At 32.8% G+C, this 23,159-nt stretch overlaps 2 protein-coding genes across 6 annotated transcripts; one reads left to right on the forward strand and one right to left on the reverse strand.

Annotated features, from left to right (window-relative positions):
* Positions 1 to 114: 114 nt before the first annotated feature.
* Positions 115 to 13,395, forward strand: LOC115875797 (zinc finger protein 420). Of its 4 annotated transcripts, XM_030891305.1 has the most exons (16): positions 141 to 172; positions 303 to 362; positions 486 to 736; positions 793 to 938; positions 2,405 to 2,781; positions 2,833 to 2,955; positions 3,009 to 3,138; positions 3,195 to 3,349; positions 3,401 to 3,563; positions 3,646 to 3,755; positions 7,025 to 7,117; positions 11,518 to 11,752; positions 11,893 to 12,052; positions 12,115 to 12,248; positions 12,301 to 12,485; positions 13,046 to 13,395. In XM_030891305.1, the coding sequence occupies exons 3-16, from the start codon at positions 522 to 524 to the stop codon at positions 13,292 to 13,294; spliced, it is 2,475 nt and encodes an 824-aa protein (XP_030747165.1). In that variant the 5' UTR covers positions 141 to 172; positions 303 to 362; positions 486 to 521; the 3' UTR covers positions 13,295 to 13,395. The 4 variants fall into 4 exon arrangements, with proteins under 4 accessions (XP_030747163.1, XP_030747162.1, XP_030747165.1 ...); XM_030891303.1 differs by lacking the exon at positions 303 to 362 and having other exon boundaries at positions 115 to 172; XM_030891302.1 differs by having other exon boundaries at positions 134 to 172; positions 303 to 736.
* LOC115875799 (translin) lies at positions 13,365 to 19,797 on the reverse strand. 2 transcript variants are annotated; one of them, XM_030891306.1, is made up of 6 exons: positions 19,702 to 19,797; positions 14,910 to 15,011; positions 14,765 to 14,858; positions 14,494 to 14,706; positions 13,868 to 13,941; positions 13,365 to 13,811 (listed from the first exon to the last, which is right to left on the reverse strand). In XM_030891306.1, exons 1-6 carry the CDS (start codon positions 19,780 to 19,782, stop codon positions 13,557 to 13,559), a joined length of 819 nt encoding a protein of 272 aa, XP_030747166.1. In that variant the 5' UTR covers positions 19,783 to 19,797; the 3' UTR covers positions 13,365 to 13,556. The 2 variants fall into 2 exon arrangements, with proteins under 2 accessions (XP_030747166.1, XP_030747167.1); XM_030891307.1 differs by lacking the exon at positions 19,702 to 19,797 and adding an exon at positions 15,573 to 15,684.
* Positions 19,798 to 23,159: the final 3,362 nt, after the last annotated feature.

Genomic DNA, 23,159 nt, shown 5'->3' on the forward strand with positions numbered 1-23,159 from the left:
GCCGACTTCTTCTTTCTGTTTTTGCCAACCCAAGCTGCTTGAGTATAATCTATAGCCACTTGTGTTACTGCGTTTGGGTATACGCATGCGCATTTATATGTATGCCCCTTTTAGGTAGACTGTCCGCCATATTGAGTGTTAAATCAGTTGTCGTACTTCAGGGGCGTTTATCGTAAGTGCAAAATAATAGATTAAAGATAAAGATTATTTATACCCATTTTACGTTGAAGAACTTATTTTTACCCATTTTACGTTGAATGTCTGCATTTGAGTAGTATTTTAATTTTTGACATGTATTTTAGGAATATATAGAAGAGAAAATATTAATCAGACTTTTGGATGTTATGCTTTCAGTATTACAGGTTTGCAATAGGAGTCACCCACCATTTAGGGGCAAAATTTCTATAATCATACAAAAATTCCCGCCCTGACCTGTTTATTTACATATTTTAAACTTGTTTATCTTTTTTAAATAATTTTTACAGCTCTGATGGTTTTGCTATCGCATTTTAACGAAAATAATGGAGGTGAAACAGGAACGCAATGATGAAGAGGTGGTTAAAATAGAACCAGGAGAACCTGAAAGCGTTGTTGTTAATCCGCCGTCTGATTATGAAATTTTAAGACCAGTTCCGGACTCGGATACTCCCGTATTCGTAAAGAATTTCACAAAAAATAGTGATGGGACTATCGAAATTACATCTGAAGAAGGTGTAGGATACACATACATAATTGAGTATGTATTATGTCCTTTTTTCCTTAGCAGTTATCTTACTCCTTTTGTATTTTTAGAAATCCTGAAGACTTTGAGGGAACAGAATTTGAGCTAGGCGATGGCGAACACTATATAATTGAAGAATATCATGGTGATTATGATGAGGCTGCTGAGGATGGAGAATATGAAACTGTTTATATTCAACATGTTGAAGATTCTCAAGGTTTGCATTTTATTATGTTAAATTTGAAGTCATTTTAATTCCTGTTAAATTTCTACAATGATTCACATAAACTAATTTCTACATATAGATCGAAAATAATATCAACCAAAAGAATAATTCTTTTATTTCTTGTATCTTTAGGGCCAGTTGCATGGGATATTTAGGGGATACTTAAATAAGTGTTGACATACCAGTAAAACTGGCGCGTTTTTCTATTTGTAAACAAATGGGCCGTTTTCAGCATCTGTACATTTTGTAAATTTGTTACTTAAAAAAAATCTAAAATGTCCTGTTGGTATATTAATAAATAAGATCTAAATTATAAGAAAATGCATTTTCTACGAAAACTTGAAGAAATAGGTAAAAAGTGGCATAAAACAATTTGATAGAAAATTAAATTGTGCATCTGATTCACATAAAATACACAGGGTATTCCTTCCAAATTAAACAAGTTATTGCCGTTTAAAGCTAGTAATTTGAAATAAATTTTTAGACACTCTGTATAATGTGTTATTTCTGTAAGTATTATTTTTATTATTGCAAAACAAAATTTAGGCCTAGAGAAATGAAGCATTAAAATTCGAAATCACATTCTTACAAAATCGTTAATGTTTCATAAAGGGTAAGATTAAAGTGCTGTAAACCTTAATCAAATTTATCTTTATTATAATTGTACAAACTAAAAACGTAATAATATACAGGGCGTTCCATTTAAAAAATATCAACTTTGATATTTTTATTTATTTGGGACACCGTATCGGGTGTCCATTTGTAAATAATTTTATATTATAGCTTTAGAAGTCCTACAACGATCCCATCACTCACAATTTCCAAAAATCTAATTATTTGGTTACAATGCTCCGTGTCGAATAGCCTGAACAACCCTTTATATTAGCCAATCTTGAATAAAATTTTAAGAAGTACTTTAATTAACGTTTTTTTAATTTATTTTAGTTAACTTTAGCAAAGTCCGTGCAACAGAGCCACTAGGCCTAACTTCACAATGTTAAAGCACGGCATATGTTAAAGGCTGTGGCTCACTAGAGAGGAGCGCGCCGGGGCGCACGATAGCGCGGCGAAAAAAAATCATTTAAATCATTTTCATTGCCGACCGCTGCATTTCCGCCAAGTGAGCGCGCTCCCATTTAAAACTATGTATTATAAAAATTCCTTTTCGCCGCGCTGCCTTGCGCTCCGGCGCGCTTCCGTCTAGTGAGCGACAGCCTTAATAGGTATTTCACGCGAAAACATTCAAACTTGTTAGTTTGAATGTGACGGGATGAAAGTAGAAACAGTGTTCAGATTTCTTTTGGATTACCTTAATCATTGGCATCCAAGACTATCCCCATATAATTTTACTTTTAAAATGACAGCGATCTTTATTTCCATGCTATGTCTGATACCGTTTTCTTCAATCTATGGTAAAATGCTGTAAAATGTATTTGGTTTCATTCTATCAATTTTAGAGGAAACAACTGAAGTTTATGCTATAGCACAAGAAGATCTAATAGAGGAGCATGTAAGTGAGACAACACCAGAAGAATATAATGATCATGATGCAGATGTTCATGACATCAAACCAGTTGTAAACGATGAAGGTAATGATAAAAATGATAGTGAGCAGGAAGAACAGTCCCCTGCAGACAATGAAAATGTTGATGAAAATCTATTTGTTACTGAGTCTGAGGAACAGGAAACAGTTGACCCCCTTGAGCCAATGGAAGTTGATGATAAACATGATGAAAATGATCCTGATTGGACAGAGGGCAAAAAAAGTGAAAAGGATAATATAGCACTAATGTATGAGTGTAGAATGTGTGCAAAAGCTTTTAAGACACCTTCGGTATGTATTAATAGTGTTTGAAGATTAAGAATATTGATAAATATATTATAGGGTGTGAAAAGACATATTACAGTTGTCCATTGGAGGAATGAAGACAATGATACAGAAAATAGTGATGCACTAGCGTTTTCATTGTGTCCGTGTTGTGGCGAACCTTCAGATTCTGCACATACTGTAAGTTTACTAATTTATTTTGATTATTTTAAATTATGTAATATGTTTTGCAGTTAGGCGACATCCAGTGTAAGCAATGTGATAAGCTCTTCCTTCAAGAGACTTCTCTAGAAAGACATATAAGTATTGACCATCCAACGGGAGACGCTTTTGAATGCTATGATTGCAAAAAAAGCTTTAAAAGTATATTAATATAGGTATTTTTTTAGCTTCTCTTTTGATATTAATATATTTTTTAGGTAGAGAATTGTTAATTGATCACATGCGTGTACATCCATTTAAGGGTGTCAAATGTGAGGGTTGCAATAGAGAATTTACTAGAAAATTTCACTTGGATCGTCATATAATGCAGACAGGCTGTACAGGCGTTCCCAAATCTGTCTATGAATGCAGGGTAAGTAATTTTGATATAAAACATAATTTTTTAATACATTTATTTTCCTAGGTTTGCAAGAGAAATTTTACCCGCAAAGATAACTTGGCTGAGCATCTGAAAGTGCATGCCGGCATCCGAATTAAAAAAAAGAAAAAAAAATACATTTGTGAATTTTGCACGAAGGAGTTTAGTAGTGCGGCCTTGCTTAATATTCACGTTAGAACTCATACAGGTAATAAATGCGTTAAGCAATAAAATGAAAATGTTTTTACTATTTACGGCTTCGTTAATTAAATTTTGTTGATTATTTCTAGGGGAAAGGCCATATGGCTGCGACCTATGCGACCGCTGGTTTCCATCTAGCGGTGCCATGAAGAAGCATCGAAGAATGCACACAGGAGAAAGACCGTATACTTGTGAACAGGTAAAAAAGAAAAAAAAATTGTTTGTTATAACTACTTGGTGAGTTATCGATAAGGTTAATTACTGTAAACCAGGGTAACTTGGGTAACAATTTTTAGGGTTTTTCGTTCATACATTCCTTGTTATAAGAAATATTTAAACCTAAGCAGTGCCATTTAACATCTTTTTTTCCTACATTTTGTTAGGACACAGCTATATACAGGGTGGTCCGAACTGTATTCCGGAAACTTCGGCAGCATATTCTGCAGATAATAATAAGTAAAAAAGTTCGTATAAATGTATGTCCTAAAATGCTTAATTTTAGAGTATGTATAATTTTAGAGATACAGGGTGTAGAGTTTCATTTTTATTTCGATTTTTTCTAAATAATTTCTAAAGTAACGTCAATATTTGGATGAGAATTGGTGTCTGGGAGTTTTTTGACATGAGAAATTTGATTTTGGTGCCAATATGACTCCTACTAGTAGAGGCCGCCACCTACATGTGTTTTAACTGTTTTGAAGGGTAATAACTTTTTGTCTGTACCTGTATAAAACTACCGAGCGAAAAAATATACATCTCTGTGACTTTTTACGTAAAAAATATCTCTTCGTAAAAATCGCTACGAGCAACCGTTTTTAAGATATTTAAAATGTGGAAATAGACAATAAATGTCTTTATTGACGAAAAATAAACACGTTGAGTAGATAGTTATTTCACTGAAATAATAAATTTGGGAAATTTTTATTTTTTTTAAATAATCATAAATTTTTCTGCAAAAAATGATGATAAAACAGTTTCTGTTGAACTTTTGGCACAAAAACATTTCAAATTTATGATTTCAGTCTAATAACTATATAGTCAACATGTTTAATTTATGTCAATGCTGACAGGTATTGATAATTTCGATTCAACATATCTCGAAAACCATTACTCGTAGCGATTTTTACCAAGAGACCTTTTTCACGTAAAAAACGTCGTAAATGTATATTTTTTTACGCAGTAGTTTTATACAGGTACGGACGAAAAGTTATTACTCTTCAAACCAGTTAAAAAGTATGTAGCTGGCGCCCTCTACTAGTAGGAGTCATATTGACATCAAAATCAAATTTCTCATGTCAAAAAACTTCCAGACACCAATTTTCATCCAAATAATGACGTTACTTCAGAAATTATTTGGAAAAAATCGAAATAAAAATGAAACTTCTACATCCTGTATCTCTGAAACTAAGAATTTTAGGGCATACATTTATAGGAACTTTTTTACTTACTTTTATCTGCGGAATATGCTGCCGAAGTTTACAAGTTTTTTTTTACAGTTCGGACCACCCTGTATAAATAAAGCAAAAAAAAACGTTTGAGAAAATATATTTTCGTAATATTAGGGCAGCAGATGTATGTTTCTTTTAAAACATTGAATAAGAGCTTGAACACACTGACGACCAGGTCGCACCTGCCAGGCCGCTGCTACCTCTAAAACCATTAAATCAAATGATACAGCGCACACTAATGTTCTGGCCGTCCGTTGGTCGTTGCGACCAGTAGACTGCATTAAAATATTATTTTCTGCCGCTTGTTGCCGGTTTTCTTCCAAATTAATAATTTTTCAGATGAAATCCCTCAAATTCAACGCACAATATTTTATTTTCTATAACATGGTGTTTCTATATAAGGTGTTTTAGGGTAGTGTTTACTTAGTTAGCACACGTGCAGAAAATCCAAAGAAATAGTATACAGACTGGATAAAAGGGAAACTTAAATCTAGTCCCTTTTTTTATCAAGGGTAAAAATTCAAAACATTTTATATGACATACTCTATTTATGATTACACCATGACACAGAATATCTCCCTTTTTGTCGGTTGCGCGTACACAATACTTTTTGTTCGGCCTATTTGTTCTGCTTGTTCGTGCGCGCTCGGTTCGTTCGGGCTAAAATGCTCAAGTCTGGACGCACCTTTACGAACAATACTGTTTTTGCCCTTTATTGATATAATGCTGAAAATCTCACGAGTTACATGTCTCACTCTACACATATTAAATTACATAGCCGTAGGATGTAGAATATTCTGTTATGAAACGACAGATGGAATAGCAGGCATCGCGGATTTGAAAAACATGGAACTAACATCGTTATCGTGTAGTCGGGGTTGGAGATTTTACTTACTCCATTTACCACACCAGTATTTATTAACGAAAAATCCAAGAATATTTTAAATGTATTATTTAATATTAGAACATTTAATAAGCTCATGAATAGCAACTTCGCTTTTTAGTTAACTCCGATATTTTAACATTTCTGAAACTTAATTCTTTCTGAAACAATATTTTCTAATTGGTAAAACATAAAAAATCCTTAGATCTCACAACTCTGTTGAAACTGGTCGTTTATCTGGCCGCAACTATAAACGCAATATATTCGGCCAGTCAGTGAGTTCAAGCTCTAAGAAGACAAGATTTTTTTACTAAAGAATAACAAATATAGATAGGAAATAGATTTCACAGATTCTAATGATTCCCATCATATGAAATAATGAATATCCATAATAAAAATAACACAATATTTTTCTTAGATAGGTACAACGAAAGTTTTTATTAACGAACTATTTATTGTCTAAAATATTGCAGCAAAAAAATGTATTATTCTTAAATAAAAAGGCCAATGTATGTGCACTCTAATTTTGGAGATGCAATAACTCCATCAAAAATATCCTTGTTTCCTCTTTTAATCTCCTGTAATTCCGTGATCTGGGTAAACGCCTATATTTAGCGGACATATTTGTTTTCTCAAAAAAACATCCTGTTACTGACATTATGTGTGTCTTTGCTTAGCACTAGCGTTAATAATTCAAATTCACACATACAATAGACTAAATAACTGCCTTAAAAAGAACACTTTAATTACCATGTCCAACATTAGTACAAAATGATATTCAGGCTGGGATACATACTAAACGATTTGTAGGGCAACTTTGAGACAGTACCAAAATTGGCCTGTAAAGATAAAATTTTGTCTAGAAGCAAATTCTTTCCCAGTGTCATTTAACATTTTTTACGTAAAATATGAGGGGAATAACAGTGTTTTAAGATATACTAAATTTACAGTTGTGTATACAAAGTATAAGAACTCGTAAAATGCATCTATTTGTAACTGACTTTTTGAAATGTTAATAAACATGCAGTGTTCAAATGCAGCATGGCCAGATTGGGTTATTTAAGTAAAGATAATGTTTATGGCAATTTTTTAATTAATGATAATTAAAATAATTTTTTTCTCTTTTTTGCCTCGCAGTGTGGCAAAAAGTTTTCTGCTAAAGAAACACTAAACAGACATTGGAAAGTCCATACAGGTGAAAAACCTCACCAGTGCAAGTATTGTGGAAAGGTGAGATAATTGTCACAAATTACCTATAACAGATGCGAAAGAACACCGAATTACGCGTTCAGGTTTCTGTGACCTTCAGAAAGAGTTCATAGACAATCCGCATCAATGTATAGTTTGGGTTATTATTTGTTTGGGTGAAAATAATCTGCACCAATATGTTATCGAGGCATACAAAAAGGTCCACAGACTTCGAGACATACGAAAAATCAAGTCCATTTAGCGTGTGTCGCAATTTTCACACCTTAAAAAAATAGTTTTTTATAGCTATAGCAACTGCAGCGACTATGAAAAAAGCTGTGTGATTTTTATAGAAAATAAGGGCACCTGTAATTCATTTGAGAATGTTATAAATCGCTAAAAGAGGTTTCAAATCTCTTGGATTTCTATTAATGTTAAATAAACTTTATTAAAAATCGAACTAAAATTGTTAGTATCATTAAAAACAATTCAAATTCAAAAATTGTATCAGTCAAATTCCCTCATTTAAGGTGAATATTAAAGTAAATATAAATACAGCTCATTCTAAGGGTACGAACATAGTGGAGGCAGGTTTCTGCTTTCCGGCAACCAGCGCCGTCTCTGGGGACCTATTCTTGACCACTCGCATCTTCAAATATCGCTCGCATCTCGCATCTCCTAAAAAGCCATATAACAATACACAGATGCGTAACTTTGCGTATATGCATCACGTGTATTGTATATGGCTATTTCGGAGATGCGAGAAGGATTCGGAAGTAGATAATTAAAAGGAAATTTACCTGATTAACTAACCTAACCTAACCAAACCAAACCATATTCAAACGCCGCGCCCGCCTCGCCGGGGCCGCACATAGATGTATTTGGTCTATAAACCTGGCCAAAAGTAATATTTTTTTATTTTCATTTTTTATCTTAACTGAACACAAATCTATAAATACTAAATGTAAGCACGTTTATTAGTTATTAGCTTTTTTAAGTCGTAAGTTGACTATCAAATAAATAATACATTTCAGTTAAAAGTATGAATTAACTTGAGTGTATTCTGAAGATTATAAAAATAGTGGAATTGTTTGTAGTGCTTTCTTTGTGCAAATTGTTCATAATAACTGTCATGATGGAAACAGAGCCAGCTTTGTTTGTTGGCTCTGTTCTGTTTTATGCCATATTTTTATTTTGAAACGTTTCCTTCTATTCTATTTTTTTATAATGTTTTATATTTAAAAAATCAGTGGCATTTTTATAAGGTGTAAGACTATTCGGCAATATTCCGCATGGAAATTAGTATCCGTTCAATGCTTAAAGTCTCCAGCATTGGAATATGCACAAAAATCTTGCCAATATTTGCCACTGCCAAAAAAAACATTGATTTAAATAGATTCTTAAAGGAAACAGTCTTTACCCTATTAACACCCATCCTCGCTCAAATATCGTCTATAATATACAAATTACTTTCTTGTTCTAGCATCCTCATCCAATTGCTTGGTTTTGCACAGAATGATCGGTGGAAAGGGTTTCAGAGTAGAGGAAAAAATATTGTGTAGGAAAAACAAAATGGGGTTCCATATTAGCAACCTCTCCTCTAATTAATAATTAATATTACTAGCAAAAAAGCAAAAAAATCATAAAACATAATTTTGGCCAACTTTTAGTTCTTAATACTCTCTGTGCGCCGTCGGCGCGTGCAAAAGCAGAAATAAATAAATTTTCGTTCCGATAAAAGCGAGAACGCCGATGAACGCTGGTTGACGGTGCCTGCCTGCTTTCACTGTGAACTAGCCGATTTGATAACACGCTTTAATTTTTCAAGGTTATAAGCGCGAGGCGGCGCGGCGCGGCGTTACTATTTAACCACATACAGGGTGTCCCAGAAATAAGTGCAAGTATTTTAAATTAACTGGTAGTATAGTTCAACCCCAGAAACACGCCTATGAGGTTTTTCTAAATAATTTTTTTTTTGAAAATTCGAATTTTTGAAAATATTTTTGGAATTTTTTTACATTTTTTTTTAGTTTTTATTTAAAAAAAATAGTTTCTTGATAATATGGCAACATAGGTAGTAGATTAAATTTACAAGAAAGAAAATCCAGAAAAGATCCAGTGGTTCTCAAACAAATCTCGAAGTATTGGAAAGAATGTGTAAGGACTAAGAACTATTGACTGTAATAAAACGACGGAAAGCAGCATATTTTGGTCATATTTTTCGAAATAACAAATATAGTTTCCTACAGCTGATCGTTGAGGGAAAGATTGAAGGACGACGAGGCATCGGGCGTAAACGGTTTTCCTGGTTGCGGAATTTGCGCCAGTGGTTTAATATAGGAGAGGCCAGTGCAATTATCCGTTTGGCTCAAGACAGGGAGGAATTCCAATTGATGGTCGCCAACCTCCGATGAGGAGAAGGCACATGAAGAAGAAGGTTCTCAAAATTTTAGCAAAGTAAAATAACTCCATTATTTTGGACTTATTTGAAAAACGATAAAGAGAAAATATGTTTCTTTTATCGAGATCTACCACCCTTTAAAATACTTGCACTTATTTCTGGGATACCCTGTTTATAACAATACACGTGATGCGTATACGCAAAGTTGCGAACGATGTCAAGAATAGGTGCCCAGATTGGCGCTGACTACCAGTAAGCGGCAAACCTGCTTGCACTGTGTTCGCACACTAAGCTCTACTTATCTTTAAGAAAAATTTAAATCATTGTTGCAATTGGGCCTTAATGCCATTTCGAATGAACAATAGTATTAATAATGTACATTATAATAATAATAAATTTTATATCATAGTGTGTATTAAAACTACTAAAACACTTTTAAATTGGTATTATATTAACAACTTTTGTTTTTAATCCAAAAAAGTTACCAATTTTCTCAATCAAAATATTTGTGGTCCTGAAAAGGACCTTCGTTTTCCCATGCTCGTCAAGGTAGGTAATGGGTAAACGGTAAAAAAACAGGATAATGAAATTTAAAAAATTACAAAAATTGTTCAAAAGTGCCTCCCTCTTGCATTAAACAATAACCCAAACGATTATAAAATCCCCTCCTCACATTGGATAACATATCAGGGGTGACAGTGTCAAAGGCATTAAATATTTTCTGCCTTAACTGATACAAGTTTTGAATTTCTTCATGGCCGTAAATTTTAGATTTTATGTACCCCCATAAAAAGAAATCATTCACCGAGAAGTCAGGTGAAATTAAACGTCAGTCTAAACAAAACTGTCATTTTTGAAAACTTGTCAAAATTTGGACACACGCTAAATGGACTTGATTTTCCTATGTCTCGAAGTCTGTGGACTTTTCTGTAAAATCTCACAGTAATTTAATAGATTGCTCGTCATATTATATCAGCTCGTAGGAGATTAGGAAAAAAAAGATATTTATAGTATAAAAAATTAATTTATTTAACAAAATTTAATTAAAGATGTGAGTTAAAAAATATATATAGAAAATAGTTACATTTCTATTGCTTCTATCGGACTTTTTTCGATTATATAAATCTTTATTTTTTGTAAACTTTAATGCATAAAATATTTTCAATCTAATAAATAATTTAATGGGTGGTCAAATTCTATAGTTTTCATTATATCAAACAGCCTCTGAATGTTTTCTTCAGTGCAAAACTCATCAAAATTTAATATAAATAATTTTTCCAGCCTGTAAATAAAATGAACAAATTTTTCCACTTTCATGATCAAAGGCTTTTAAATGGGTAAATAATTTCGAGTTATCCAGAGATTCGGATTTTTTGCAAATTTTAGACAAATATCACATTGATATATTTGAAGACCCTTTTTAATGATGTAGTCAAACATAATTAAAGGCATTTTGAGTTGAAAACATTTCTCAGAGGCTGTTTGATATAATGAAAACTATAAAATTTGACCACCCATGTGAGAAATTTCCTGTTATTTACATCATTAAATGATTTATTATATTGAAAATATTTGATGTATTAAAGTTTACAAATAAAGATTTATACAGTCGAAAAAAGTCCGATAGAACCAATAGAAAGGTAACTATTTTGTCACATTTTTAATTAAATTTTGTTAAATAAATTAATTTTTTATACTATAAATATCTTTTTTTTTTCTTATAAATAAACACATTTGCATCCCATTTTAAATAAGATATACAAATTACCAAAACTTAGAAATAACAGTTCAAAAGTTCAACAAAAATCCTACACGCGTTTTTAAAAAGAAACATATAACCACGCACTATGTCATTCCAGCAAGCGAATACGACACAGCATAGGTTTCTGGACTAAACGACTGGTGTATTTACACCACTCAATAGGCGTGTCGGGTTTGCCGAGCGGTTTCCGATGCAGTCGCTTTCTTTCGCATCTGTTATAGGTAATTTGTGTCATTGTTCCCAAATTATTGGATTGTCGAATTTACCTTGTTATTATAGGCGTTTATTCAAGCTGCGCAACTGCGAGCTCACGTCTTCCATCACACTGGAGAGACCGCTTATACTTGTCCCCATTGCAACAGAGCTTTTACGAGGAATTTGAGGCTTACAACTCATATCAAGTATATGCATGAAGGGGCAGAGCCTTTACCTTGCGAGGAACCATCTTGCACCAAGACATTTTTTAGGAAAGAAGATGTACAAAGGCATATGTTGACACATTCAGGAAATAAACGTAAGGTTTTTGTGTTCTTAAATAATATGTTCAATTTATTTAGCGGCTGCAGCTACCAAGGCTAACAAAATATTTAGTGTTATAGGATTCGGTGTATTTTTAGATGCTTTTACTTGTTATTCTATTGAACTTTGTTTTAGCTTTTGAGTGTAAGATATGTCAGAAAAAGTTTGTGGTAAAGTCATCTTTGAGGATCCATGAAATGACTCATCGGACTGAGCCTCCAGTCAGCTGTGAAGTATGCAGAAGAGCTTTTATAAGACAGGACTGCCTTATGAGGCACATGAGATCTAAACACAGGTGAGTCACTTGATATTTTTTATTTTCAGTTTAGGACAACCAAATGTATTTTTGTCTTTTAGGGATGTTCTGGAAGACATTTTAGCAAATGCAGAAAAAAAGAGACTACAACAGACACTTCTGAGGGTTGTAGGAACTAATAAACTCCAAAATTCTGTCCAAGATACTATAGTTTGGACTGAACTCACATTAACAGGTATATTTTTCCATCATTTGTATATTTCTCGATAATAAAAATCAAATTTTAGAATCCATAAAGGAATTGCTTACTCTATTGGTTGATGAGGACTGTTTGAACGAATTTGGCCATCCAGAGGCTCCAGTGGATAAAGTTCTGGACTCTGTGATCAGAAGATGTGGCCATATGCCTGCCTCAGATGAAGATTTTGATTATATAGGAAAACTGAGAGAAAATGCTAAATTATTGTTCACTGTAAGTGTTAGAATTAATATGTAAGAAAGTAAATTTTGAAGTATAATTAGTGGCAAAGTTAAAAGTTCGTTAACTTTTTATACTAATTGAAAATTACTACCACTAATTTCGAGGTTCTGAATGAAGCTATAGAATTTTTTCTTTTTGTTCATATAAATATTAATTAATGTCACGTTGCCTAACAAATGCTATATTTTAAATATATCTTACAGAACATAGGACACTCATAATTACTATGGCCACGGCTACCGCGGCTATAATTATCCTACGTTCTCAAAACTAGAACGTCAATGGTTTTTATCCTGTTTTTATAGACATATTATGTGTTCTGAAATAGTTGCATTTAGATATTTTAAATATTTTTTTCTTTGTTCTTTATGTTTTTTTGCTTCCGACGACGCGCGACGGGAAGAGAGATACTTCCCGAAATGTTAAGTTCATTCACCCTACTCCCTACCTACACATCTCTGCATTGTAGCATTGTACACAAGAGGTGTTTTGTTGAACTTTTATTATATTTGTATATAAGATGATTTTTTATAAAACTATTTTTCTTTTAGGTGGTTATTGACGACGATGGTGTCAAAGAACTGCTAGACAACTTGACAGTAGACGAAGTCATAGTTTATGTATTGAAATTGGCCAGAAAACAAGCAAATGAGCGAGATGAATATAAGCAAAAAGTAGGTGGTGGTGATCTGACCAAATTCGAAGATGGAGAGAGTGAGGCAATTGAAGAAAATACTGATAGAATTGATGAAGAATATGAAGTTGATAACCCAGGAAATGAAGAGGAAGAAGTGGATTAGTTTTTACAAAATAAACTGTTATTTAAATATTTTTTAGCCTTTTTGGATTTTGTAAATAGACATGTTTAAATAAAGTAAGAATAAAATGTATTTTTTGTAGACCATACTCTTTTCAATTAGTAAGCTTGAATGTGCCTGCTTTTCAAGAGATATTACATGGAAAATAAATTAAGTTATTAAAAAAATATTTTGAAAGTATTATTATTGAAGAAAATGAGTGTAAAAAAGGTAATAAAAATATAAATATGGTGTCAGGGAAACTCTAACCCATGTCTTCTTCAACTGTATTTGGTGCAGTTTGATTGGAGCTACCTCCTATCAAGCCTCTAATAGATAAATCATATACTACTTCTTCAATTTTCTTCACATCATACTTCAAAACATCAAATCTTTTTCTTAAAGAATCATTTTTCAGGTTGAGTAGTCTGAAGCCAGCATTAAGTTCAGCTACAAACTTTGATATTTGTAGAGGCCTGGAATAGTCACCTAAAGTGACTGAATTTATAGCAAATCTAGCCTAAAACACCGTAAAAATATTTAAATTTTTAAATTATATGTATTAATAGAATTTACCAATTCTGAAGCTAAATTTAATAAGCCCATGAGGTAGTCTTCTAAGTCAAGGTGTATATTTTCTTTTTCATGAACTGAAATTTAAATAAAACTAATCACTAATCCATTCAAGCATGGAATATATAGCTACAAAACAGAAATCTCTTTATATGTGTAAAACTTAGGAATGAAAAGGAGACAGGCTTTAAAAAGCCCATCTCCAACTAGATATTTTGATGTAGTAGTTTCAGTACTATACAGGGTGTTTCAAAAAACATGTGCTTAAAACATACTAAACTTGGGAATGAAAAACCAAGCGAATTTAAAATCTACAGGAATTACAGGGATAAATGTGCCTTCCAATAATAATTATTGATTAATAGATACTTTTCAAGTAGTACACCACCATACATTCTTTTCAAATAGTCAATGTAAATAAATAATCATTACCTACTTGATTTATTTTGAAATAAATAGTTTTTCATGTGAGCAAAAGCAACTTTTTCATTTCCCAGTTAGGATGACAATTTCCTAACTCCATCCTACCCCCCCTTTTTTATCCGCCTCTGGTCATTTGGCTATCTGATATTATGATTCTATTCTGTAGGTATATATTTTGGGATATATGAACTAAGAAAGTTTTTTACCTCCAAGAATTTGTGCAGTTGTTATTCTATCTATTAAAACCCCTTTTTCCAAAAAGACAATGAGACTGGCCAAAAAACAAAGTCTTTGAGTTCCATACCTCCAGTGATCATTGTACCTATAATACTGTCCAGCTGGAACAACTTTATTCAGTGCTTCATATCCTTTACGAACTTCTTCAAATCGTTCTCTGGACCGTAATAAGGCAACATGAACTAAAATCAATAATAATTATTGTAAAACTATATTATACTTGATTTTGATATTTATTACTTTTTTCACAATCTACTTCACTGTGGATAATCTGTAATGTTATTACAATCTCCCTAAGAGGTTTTTCAATCTCCTTCATTATAGTTCTAATTTCCTGTAATGATATTGATGTAATAAAATAAACTTATTGTATATTACTAGTAACCTCTCTAAGATCCTGCTCAGCATTAATATAATCTTGAAATGGACTGAATATTTCAGTTATAAGTTTGTTAGCTTCAGCCATCGTTCCTTTTACCACAATTTTCTTTAAAATATTAAAAATACAGACATTCAAAGAAAGAAGCACTTGCACATTAAAATATGATATAGATATCTTTAATGACAATAGACTTTGGTATAAAGTTTTTTACAAAGCAATAAATTTAAAAAAAAATATAGGAATATAAATATACAACAGAGAACAACAAATAAAAACTATAAATACGACACAGAATCAAAACATCCAGATTTTCAGGTAGAGACAATTTTTAGGTTATCTTGTTTTGTTATCTTCATTTTTTATTCTTCATTTTATAAGAAAATGTTAATATATGTATATCTGGTTGCCTGATAGACACCACGATTTCTGAATTTTTTGGTCGAATAATAGCCATTTGGGACAGAAAAAATCGCGGTAAATTAGTTGATTTCAAATCGTCGCACTAGAGGTTTATAGTTAACCTCAACTGGGCTATGTCCAATATCAAAAACAAAGACAAAGCCTAGGAGAGGCTAGCTTTCAAGCCTTGTTTTATCAATAATCAACAAATTCAACAACATATTCAACTTTGAAAAGAAACAATTTTGGTTGCAAATGTTTACTTACTTATTTGTTGAGTATGGATGAACTTTTCCTGTTGAATTGACACTGGTAGGACTGGAAATGTATATCAAAGTGAGCCACATCCATCCAGTACCCTTTTGAGTTAATATATCGGTGTTTGTATTAATACATATTAATAATAGGCCTGTGCGTTTTACTTCCTACTTTGCCACATCCGTCTAGTCAATTTGTTTAATTGTCTGACATGTGCGAAAGTACTTGGCACTAAAGGACCGGAATATTTCAACGAATATAGCTATATAGTAAAAATGCATTTTGAGAAATTGTAGATGACTTCTTGGTTCAGTTCTTGGCGAATTCGAAGGTCATCAGTGAGACCTTGCTTGGCGCCAGTCCCATGGACGGCGCCTACATTTTTTTTGCAGAATTATATCACTTAAATAATATTCATATACTTACAGGGTATTTCAACACGAAACTATTTCATATTTTTATCCCATTTCCAATTTATTTTAATTCTATCTAACAATTTTATTTTGAAGATTTTCAGACTTTTTAATACAGAGAAATATTAAAAAAATAATATAGCTAGGGCTTTTATCTTTTGACATTTTTAATATATACCTATTGCATTTTTATTTTTATCCAGGGTGTCCCAGGCTGAGCGTGCATTAGAAGTTTCTAGCGGACTACAATATCTGGATCGGAGATTTTTTGCACATCATAGTTTCACAACGAGATCTAAAAAGTTAGTTCTCTAAATGAAACGTTTTTAAGTTATTTAAGATTCAGTTTTAAAGCGTGTATTTTTTATTTTATCCAGTAGCCTATCACTTTAAACATCCTGACCATATCAGATTGTGACACTTTGTTATAAAATCAGTATGTCGTATGTAATCGATCGCCATTTCCAAACGAATGTTTCGTCGTTTTTTTCGGTCATACATTATATTATTAATAATATCAACTATTAGGTATTATCACAGGTATTACTAAAGAGTGAAAATACGAAATATTTTATTATAAGTACACTTCATAAAGTTTTAAGCAGCAGTATTATTTATAATATACGATATTCAAATAATTAGTATCTGACAGAAGGAAATAAATTGTCTGATTGTGTGGGTTGTCTGATAAGTGACACTTAATGTCAAAGGAAGCTAGATAAAATCAAAAAAATATATATAATCTTTAAAACTAAATCTTAAATAACTTAAAAACGATTTATTTTAGGTATAGGGATTTGTATAATCAAAAAGTAATAAATTGAGATACTTTTCAACTAGTTAAATAAAAAAAGTGGGTGTCCATTTGAAAAAAATGATTTATGATAGTTATAAAATCGCTCAGTTCCATGACAGCTACGACCAAAATTATATGACATTCGAACAATTTAATTTTTGAAATAGATAGCCACATGTTTTCTCTTTATGTCACAGTGACTGTGGTAATCACCAAATTTTACGTTTAGGCCAAGTTTAGGCTTTACAAATTTTTTTGGTGGGCAATTTTTGTCCTCCAAAAATTTTAAAATATTTTTTTTCTCAAAAACTGTTAATGTTGGGTATAGAGTGTTTGACATCAACATTCATAAAATTTTACAGAGAATTCAAGTATGTAATAAAACATGGGGGCACCCGCTTAAAATAAGAAAGTTGCTGTCAATTTCCCGTATTGCCGGAAGTGCCGCCATATTGAAAAAAAATTAATCGATATATCTCGTTGTGAAACTGATGTGCAAAACATCTCCGATCTAGATATTGTAGGTAGTTCTCTAGAAACTTCTAATGAACGCTCAGCCTGGGACAGTGACAGTACCTAAAATAAGTATTACCAGACATATCATTTGAAATAGCATAATAAACTGCATAATTTTTAATAAGATTTTGTACTGAACGTTTAGTTTGGCAACATTTCTTAATTCGTGTAATAATATCACTGTTTAAGGAAAAGAAATTTTTATTCCCCTTCAACTTCAACCAACGATATCTAATATAACTTATTTTTTTTTGCTACATGCTTCTCAGATACGCCGCTGATGTACCTAGCGATTGGAACCTCTCAACAACACAGTCGTCGATTATTTTAGACAGCACACACACAGACATACACATTCCCACATATCTCTTTCTGCATTCTTGAAAATAAATAAAAAATAGATTAATAAATAAATTAACTGAGGTGACGTCACAAAATTCTACGGTTTGCATTCTATATATACAGGGCGGTCCGTGTTTTTTGTATAATAGTAGGTAGGGTTAATTAAAAATAGTTAATTTTTGGAAAGAAAATCATGTCAACATAAGGGGGTATGTAAGAGGCTAAAAATACATTTTTAGAAATTTCTGAGACTTTATTATTTATCTGAAATTTAAAAAAAAGATATCGATTGTTTTTCATAATAAAAATATAAAAAATTGTATGACATCATCATATTTTGTAAGCTACAATGGCTACAAGATATACAATATTACGTTTCAAATAAAATAAAAGAAAATAATACAGTTGTGTATAAAATTAAAATTAATTTTAATATTTTTGCATCAATAGGAACATTATAAAAAACAAAACAAATTAAAAATTTTTTAGTCATTTTTAGAAGTGTATTACGAAAAACGGCATTACGTCCTACTCTATAATGCCACTGTTATTGATATAAACTATAAGGGGTGAGTTTTAAATAAGTGCATCTATTTTCAGGGGTAGTCTATTTCGACTACAGGAGCCACTCTATGAGGTTGCTTTCGCAAAAAAAGATGTTGTAAATAGTGCATTTTCTTTTAAATTTTCTTGTATATTTTAGAAAACTTTTTAGAACTAACTGCCTGTTTGCTGCAAATTGTCCTACGGTATAATATCTTAAGGATAATAGCATAGTTACGGCTTTATTCTATGGATACGGCACTAAAAGGGATGCAAATACAGAAAAAATCCGGTGCCTTCCAATTTTTTTTAAAAACAAATATTTTTTTTTTGAATCAACTTGTTCAAACTTGAATAACTCGGTTATTTTGGTCTTATTTCAAAAACGGAAAAGAGAAAATTATGTGTCGTTTATCGAAATCTACCAGCCTTGAAAATATTCGTACCCATATTAAATTATTAGAAGTGCACTACTCAGGGGCGCATGTACGGGGGGAGGGGGGATGGGTCTAATTACACCTCCCAGGAAGAAATTATAAATAAGTTGAAATGTTGTATAAAATAAAAGGTTCCACAAAAAATAGAAACTCAATCATAATAGAAAATCCATAACAATCCAAGTTTATTTTTATTTACTGTCACAATACCCTTCATAGCCAATTTAATTTAAATCTAGTAGTATACTTAAATACTGTCACCAGACCTCCCAGGTCCAATCTCTAGATGCGCCACTGGTACTACTAGATGGCAATTTTGTTTCTGATCCACATACACATACACATACACAAAAAACGGCGTCCAGTTGGCTGGGAAATGACGTTCGATCACATTCCCCATATAATTTTGTATAGCCATCGCTGATGTCGTTTTTTTTCGATCATATTATATAAACATATTCGGCATGATCGAAAAAAAAACGGCGTCCAGTTGACTTGGAAATGAATATCGATGACATTCCCCATATAATTTTATATATAAAATGACAGCGATCATAGCCTCGTTTCAGCATCATTTCATAGCCTTCGCTGACGCGGTTTTTAACGATCATACGGTACCTATAAACATACATATCTTCAATCACATTGTACTGTCAATTACATATCCAACTTGAAATCATCTTAATGCGTTTATTAAAATTTGTGAATATTTTTATAGAACTTAGATAAAATAATTAAAAACGAGTATTTTAGAGAAAACTTTGTTATGTAATCTAAAAATATACCGTACGAACGAAAAAAAAAACGGCGTCAGCGATGGCTATGAAATGAAGATCGCCGTTTTTTATTCGATCATACGGTATAAGGTGTCCGATTTAAAAAAATATATATTTACTTAGTTTAAATTAGAACTTGACTAAGTACACTAGAAATTGTTTATAAAATGAATATTTTACCTCAAAAAATAAATAAAAATATAAAGCCTGTTAAAACTGGGCCAAATCAAAAACCAAATATTGTAATATAAAAAAAAATCATTGATCTTTAATTTATTTTTAGAATTCATATTCAAAGGTAACTTGGGTACTTACGCCTATGCTTGTGTTGGGGTTTATCACTACCATACGCGAAGTACTGTAAAATACTGACCAAACTGTCGGTAAACACGACATAATGTGTCCTAAACAAGAAGCGGATCCGCACCAAAGTGACGAAACGGATCTCGGCATGTGTATATGTGTGAGTATGGCGCCAAAATTCGAGATCCGCATGGCGGTTGTACTTGCCGCCCGCAGATACTCAGACCACTTCCGCGTTTTTTTGGTATGTTTACCGGGACTATTCAATAAGTTACACACTTTAATCTTCAATAGATTTTATGAAGTAGTTCTTTGTCAATTCCACTACGACCTTTTCAGATCTAGATTACACACATGGCCAAAATTATTGCATATATCGTTTAAAAATATATGGAAAGGAATTTAAAGAATCTTTTTTTATGCATAGCTTTGATATTCTGTAATAAACATTTTTTTGTTAAAATGGCTATGGTAAACAATGTTTATCGTTCAGACCCAATATTATTACAAATTCTTGCACATTTCGATTTGTGGTCTCTTGGGTTTCAGAAGAAATTTGACCATTGTTTTGGCCTTAAAATGCCTAGAAACATTATTTCACAGTTTAATAGAGTCAGAATAGCAACACTGTCTCAACAGGGCTACCGGCAAGTTGCAGTAGCTGAAATTGTAGGAGTTTAACCAAAACGATGTTTCGCGAATATCAAAAAAATTCAGGGAGACAAACGAGGTTACAGACCGGCCTGGAAGAGGTAGAAAGAGAGTTACTACTGCTGTGCAAGACCGTCAAATATCCCTAATTGCACGACGCAATCCCCTGTTTTCTAGTACTGCTATTAAAAATGAGTTAGTTCGCCTTGAAGGAGTAAATGTTTCAAGAAAGACCATAACAAGAAGACTCCATGACAGGATTACATTTAAGGAGGCCTCTACGTGTTCAGAAGCTGAATTTACAGCACAAAATTACGCGACTACAATGGACTAAGGAGATGAGAGCAAATGGACCTAAATGGAATTTCGTCATGTTTAGTGATAAAACAAGAATATGCCTAGTGTCAGACTCGCGACGAACTTTGGTCTGGAGAGCATCTGGAAGACGAGCACGCTTGAATGCAGCTCAACATTGGTATGGGCAGGTATAATGCACGGAGCTCGAACTCCTCTTGTTTTATTGATGGCACAATGACAGGTGCCTCATATCTTAGAGACGTTTTAGTATAAAACGTCTCTAAGATATGAGTAAACTAACGTAAAGTATTGTGCATCCATTTCGAGGGGCAGTGGAGGATGAATTTGTTTACATGGACGATAATGCTTCTCCCCATCGTACTTTAGCGGTTCGCGAATTTTGTGAGGAAGAGGGTATAACAAAACTGTCGTGGCCATCGATGTCTCCAGATATGAATGTGATCGAGCATGCTTGGGACATGCTAAAACGCGATATTGCCAACAGGAATGATCCCCCCGTACCTTAAATGAATTGAAAATTACTGTGCGCGAAACATGGGAAGCCATTCCTCAACATCTTCTGGACAACTTAATTGAGCATGCCACGTCGTCTTACAGCTTGCATTGAGGCTCGAGGAGGCAATATAGGCTATTAGTTGTGAGAAATAATTAAAATTGTTTTCAATATTTTCTGTTTAAAATGAAATTAATTTTTTTTTGGTTGATTTTCACTCATTATGAAATAAAATTTTAATAACAGCTTAGTTGCACTTAGATTTTTAATTTTATATTAGTTAGTCGTGTAGTAAGCCAATATGTCCAAAAATATAAAAAGAATCATAATAGGTCCAAAATAAAATAAAAATATCGTTATATGCAATAATTTTGGCCATGTGTGTATATTCTCCACTCGTACTCACGTCATAACATCTAATAACTTGGAGACATTGGATGCATTAAAATCAAGCTTTAAGCTTGATTTTCATGCATCTGTTCCTCTCTTAAGCATATACTGCTCCTCTCTTAAGTCCGAGCCCTATTAGCAACACGCCACTTCACGCCACGAAAAGTTGTATATTTTTGCATTTAATTACATGTGTTGCGTACACCACTAGACTCACACCACGCCACGCTATTCCAAGCTATCACACATATGATGTGGGGATTCAAAAGTCTCAGATCTTACCGACGACGCGTGTAAGGCGTGTTGTTCGCATCAATCAATCTACTTTAGTAGTTGATGGAAATATTTTGTCGTGCCAGAGTCATCTACTTGAACAAAATGCAAGAGGAGTAATTAATAGAAAAGGTACGGAATTACGAGTTCATATATAGTATACCTACATTCTGCTCAGTATAGAGAACAGGATAGACATAGGGAGAGATAGGGAGAGATTTAAAACATACAGGTAAATTTATGTAATTTATTCTAAAACTGTTATATATATAAATATAAATTAATATTTAATTTCGCCCCCTTCGAACTATTTCTTGCTGCTAAGAGACACTGCCGTGAGCTTTCCTCTACTTTTTTAAAATTATATCGATTTTAAAAATCGTATTCAAAATTTGAAATTTGGAGCAATGGTGGCACTAATCAAAATAAAGTTAACAAACACCCTCAAGTTATTTAATGGAGGTATGAAAGGCACCATATTTATTACGATTTTTGTTGATTGTGTACACCAAAAATCTTCTTTTTCTTACATTTTGTAACACCAAAGTCGCAGCTGTACATTCTGCTAAAAATTCTTTGTCGCTAAACGAAGTGCTTGTATCAAACATCGTTCTCGACACGTGGCGTGGCGCGTTGGTAATGGGGGTCCGGGCTTTAATCTTTTTATTAAAATGGCAGACCTTGTAAAGAAAAGCAAATGTCATCCTGTAGTGAGTCAGTGAGCTCACTAAAGCTTAATTTTCATGCATCCGTTATCCGACGGTACGATGATACGATATTAATTTTATTGGCTGAATTAAAAGACTTTGATTGGTTAGAAACGGTTTACAAATCGAAGCCTTTAAACTCAACCAATAAAATTAATATCGTATCATCGTATCGTCGGACAACGGGTGCCTGAAAATCAAGCTTAATCTGAGGGGATTACTAGAGGTTAAGTTACTAAGTTATGTGCAGATGTCAATCAGAAGAAGAAACGGTATAATCAAGCTTTAAGCTGGAAGTAAAGATTTCCTTGCAAATTCGAACGAATGGTAACATTCATTAGGTCTGTCCTCGGGTTTACACTGTCTTCGATTTTACATAAAAATGGAGGTTTATGATGTCGATTCCGTCTAGTGTTTAGAAATGAGCTGAGCAGGGTAGATTAAGTTTGGGGGAGCAAGGGATTTGAATTGGTTTCAAACGGGATAGTGATGATAAAACTGTTGGACGGGTGAAGCGGGCAAGCGACAAAAAGACACAATAATTTATTTCGGTAAAAGCGGGTAACAGTAGTTTTAAAACCCATTGAAGCTGGGTGACTGGCGCATTATGGCCACACGCATACAGTTCTTCTATTTTT

The sequence above is a fragment of the Sitophilus oryzae genome, unplaced genomic scaffold (assembly GCF_002938485.1).
Source record: "Sitophilus oryzae breed Bouriz unplaced genomic scaffold, Soryzae_2.0 scaffold_1396_pilon_pilon, whole genome shotgun sequence".
Classification (NCBI taxonomy): Eukaryota; Metazoa; Arthropoda; class Insecta; order Coleoptera; family Curculionidae; genus Sitophilus; species Sitophilus oryzae.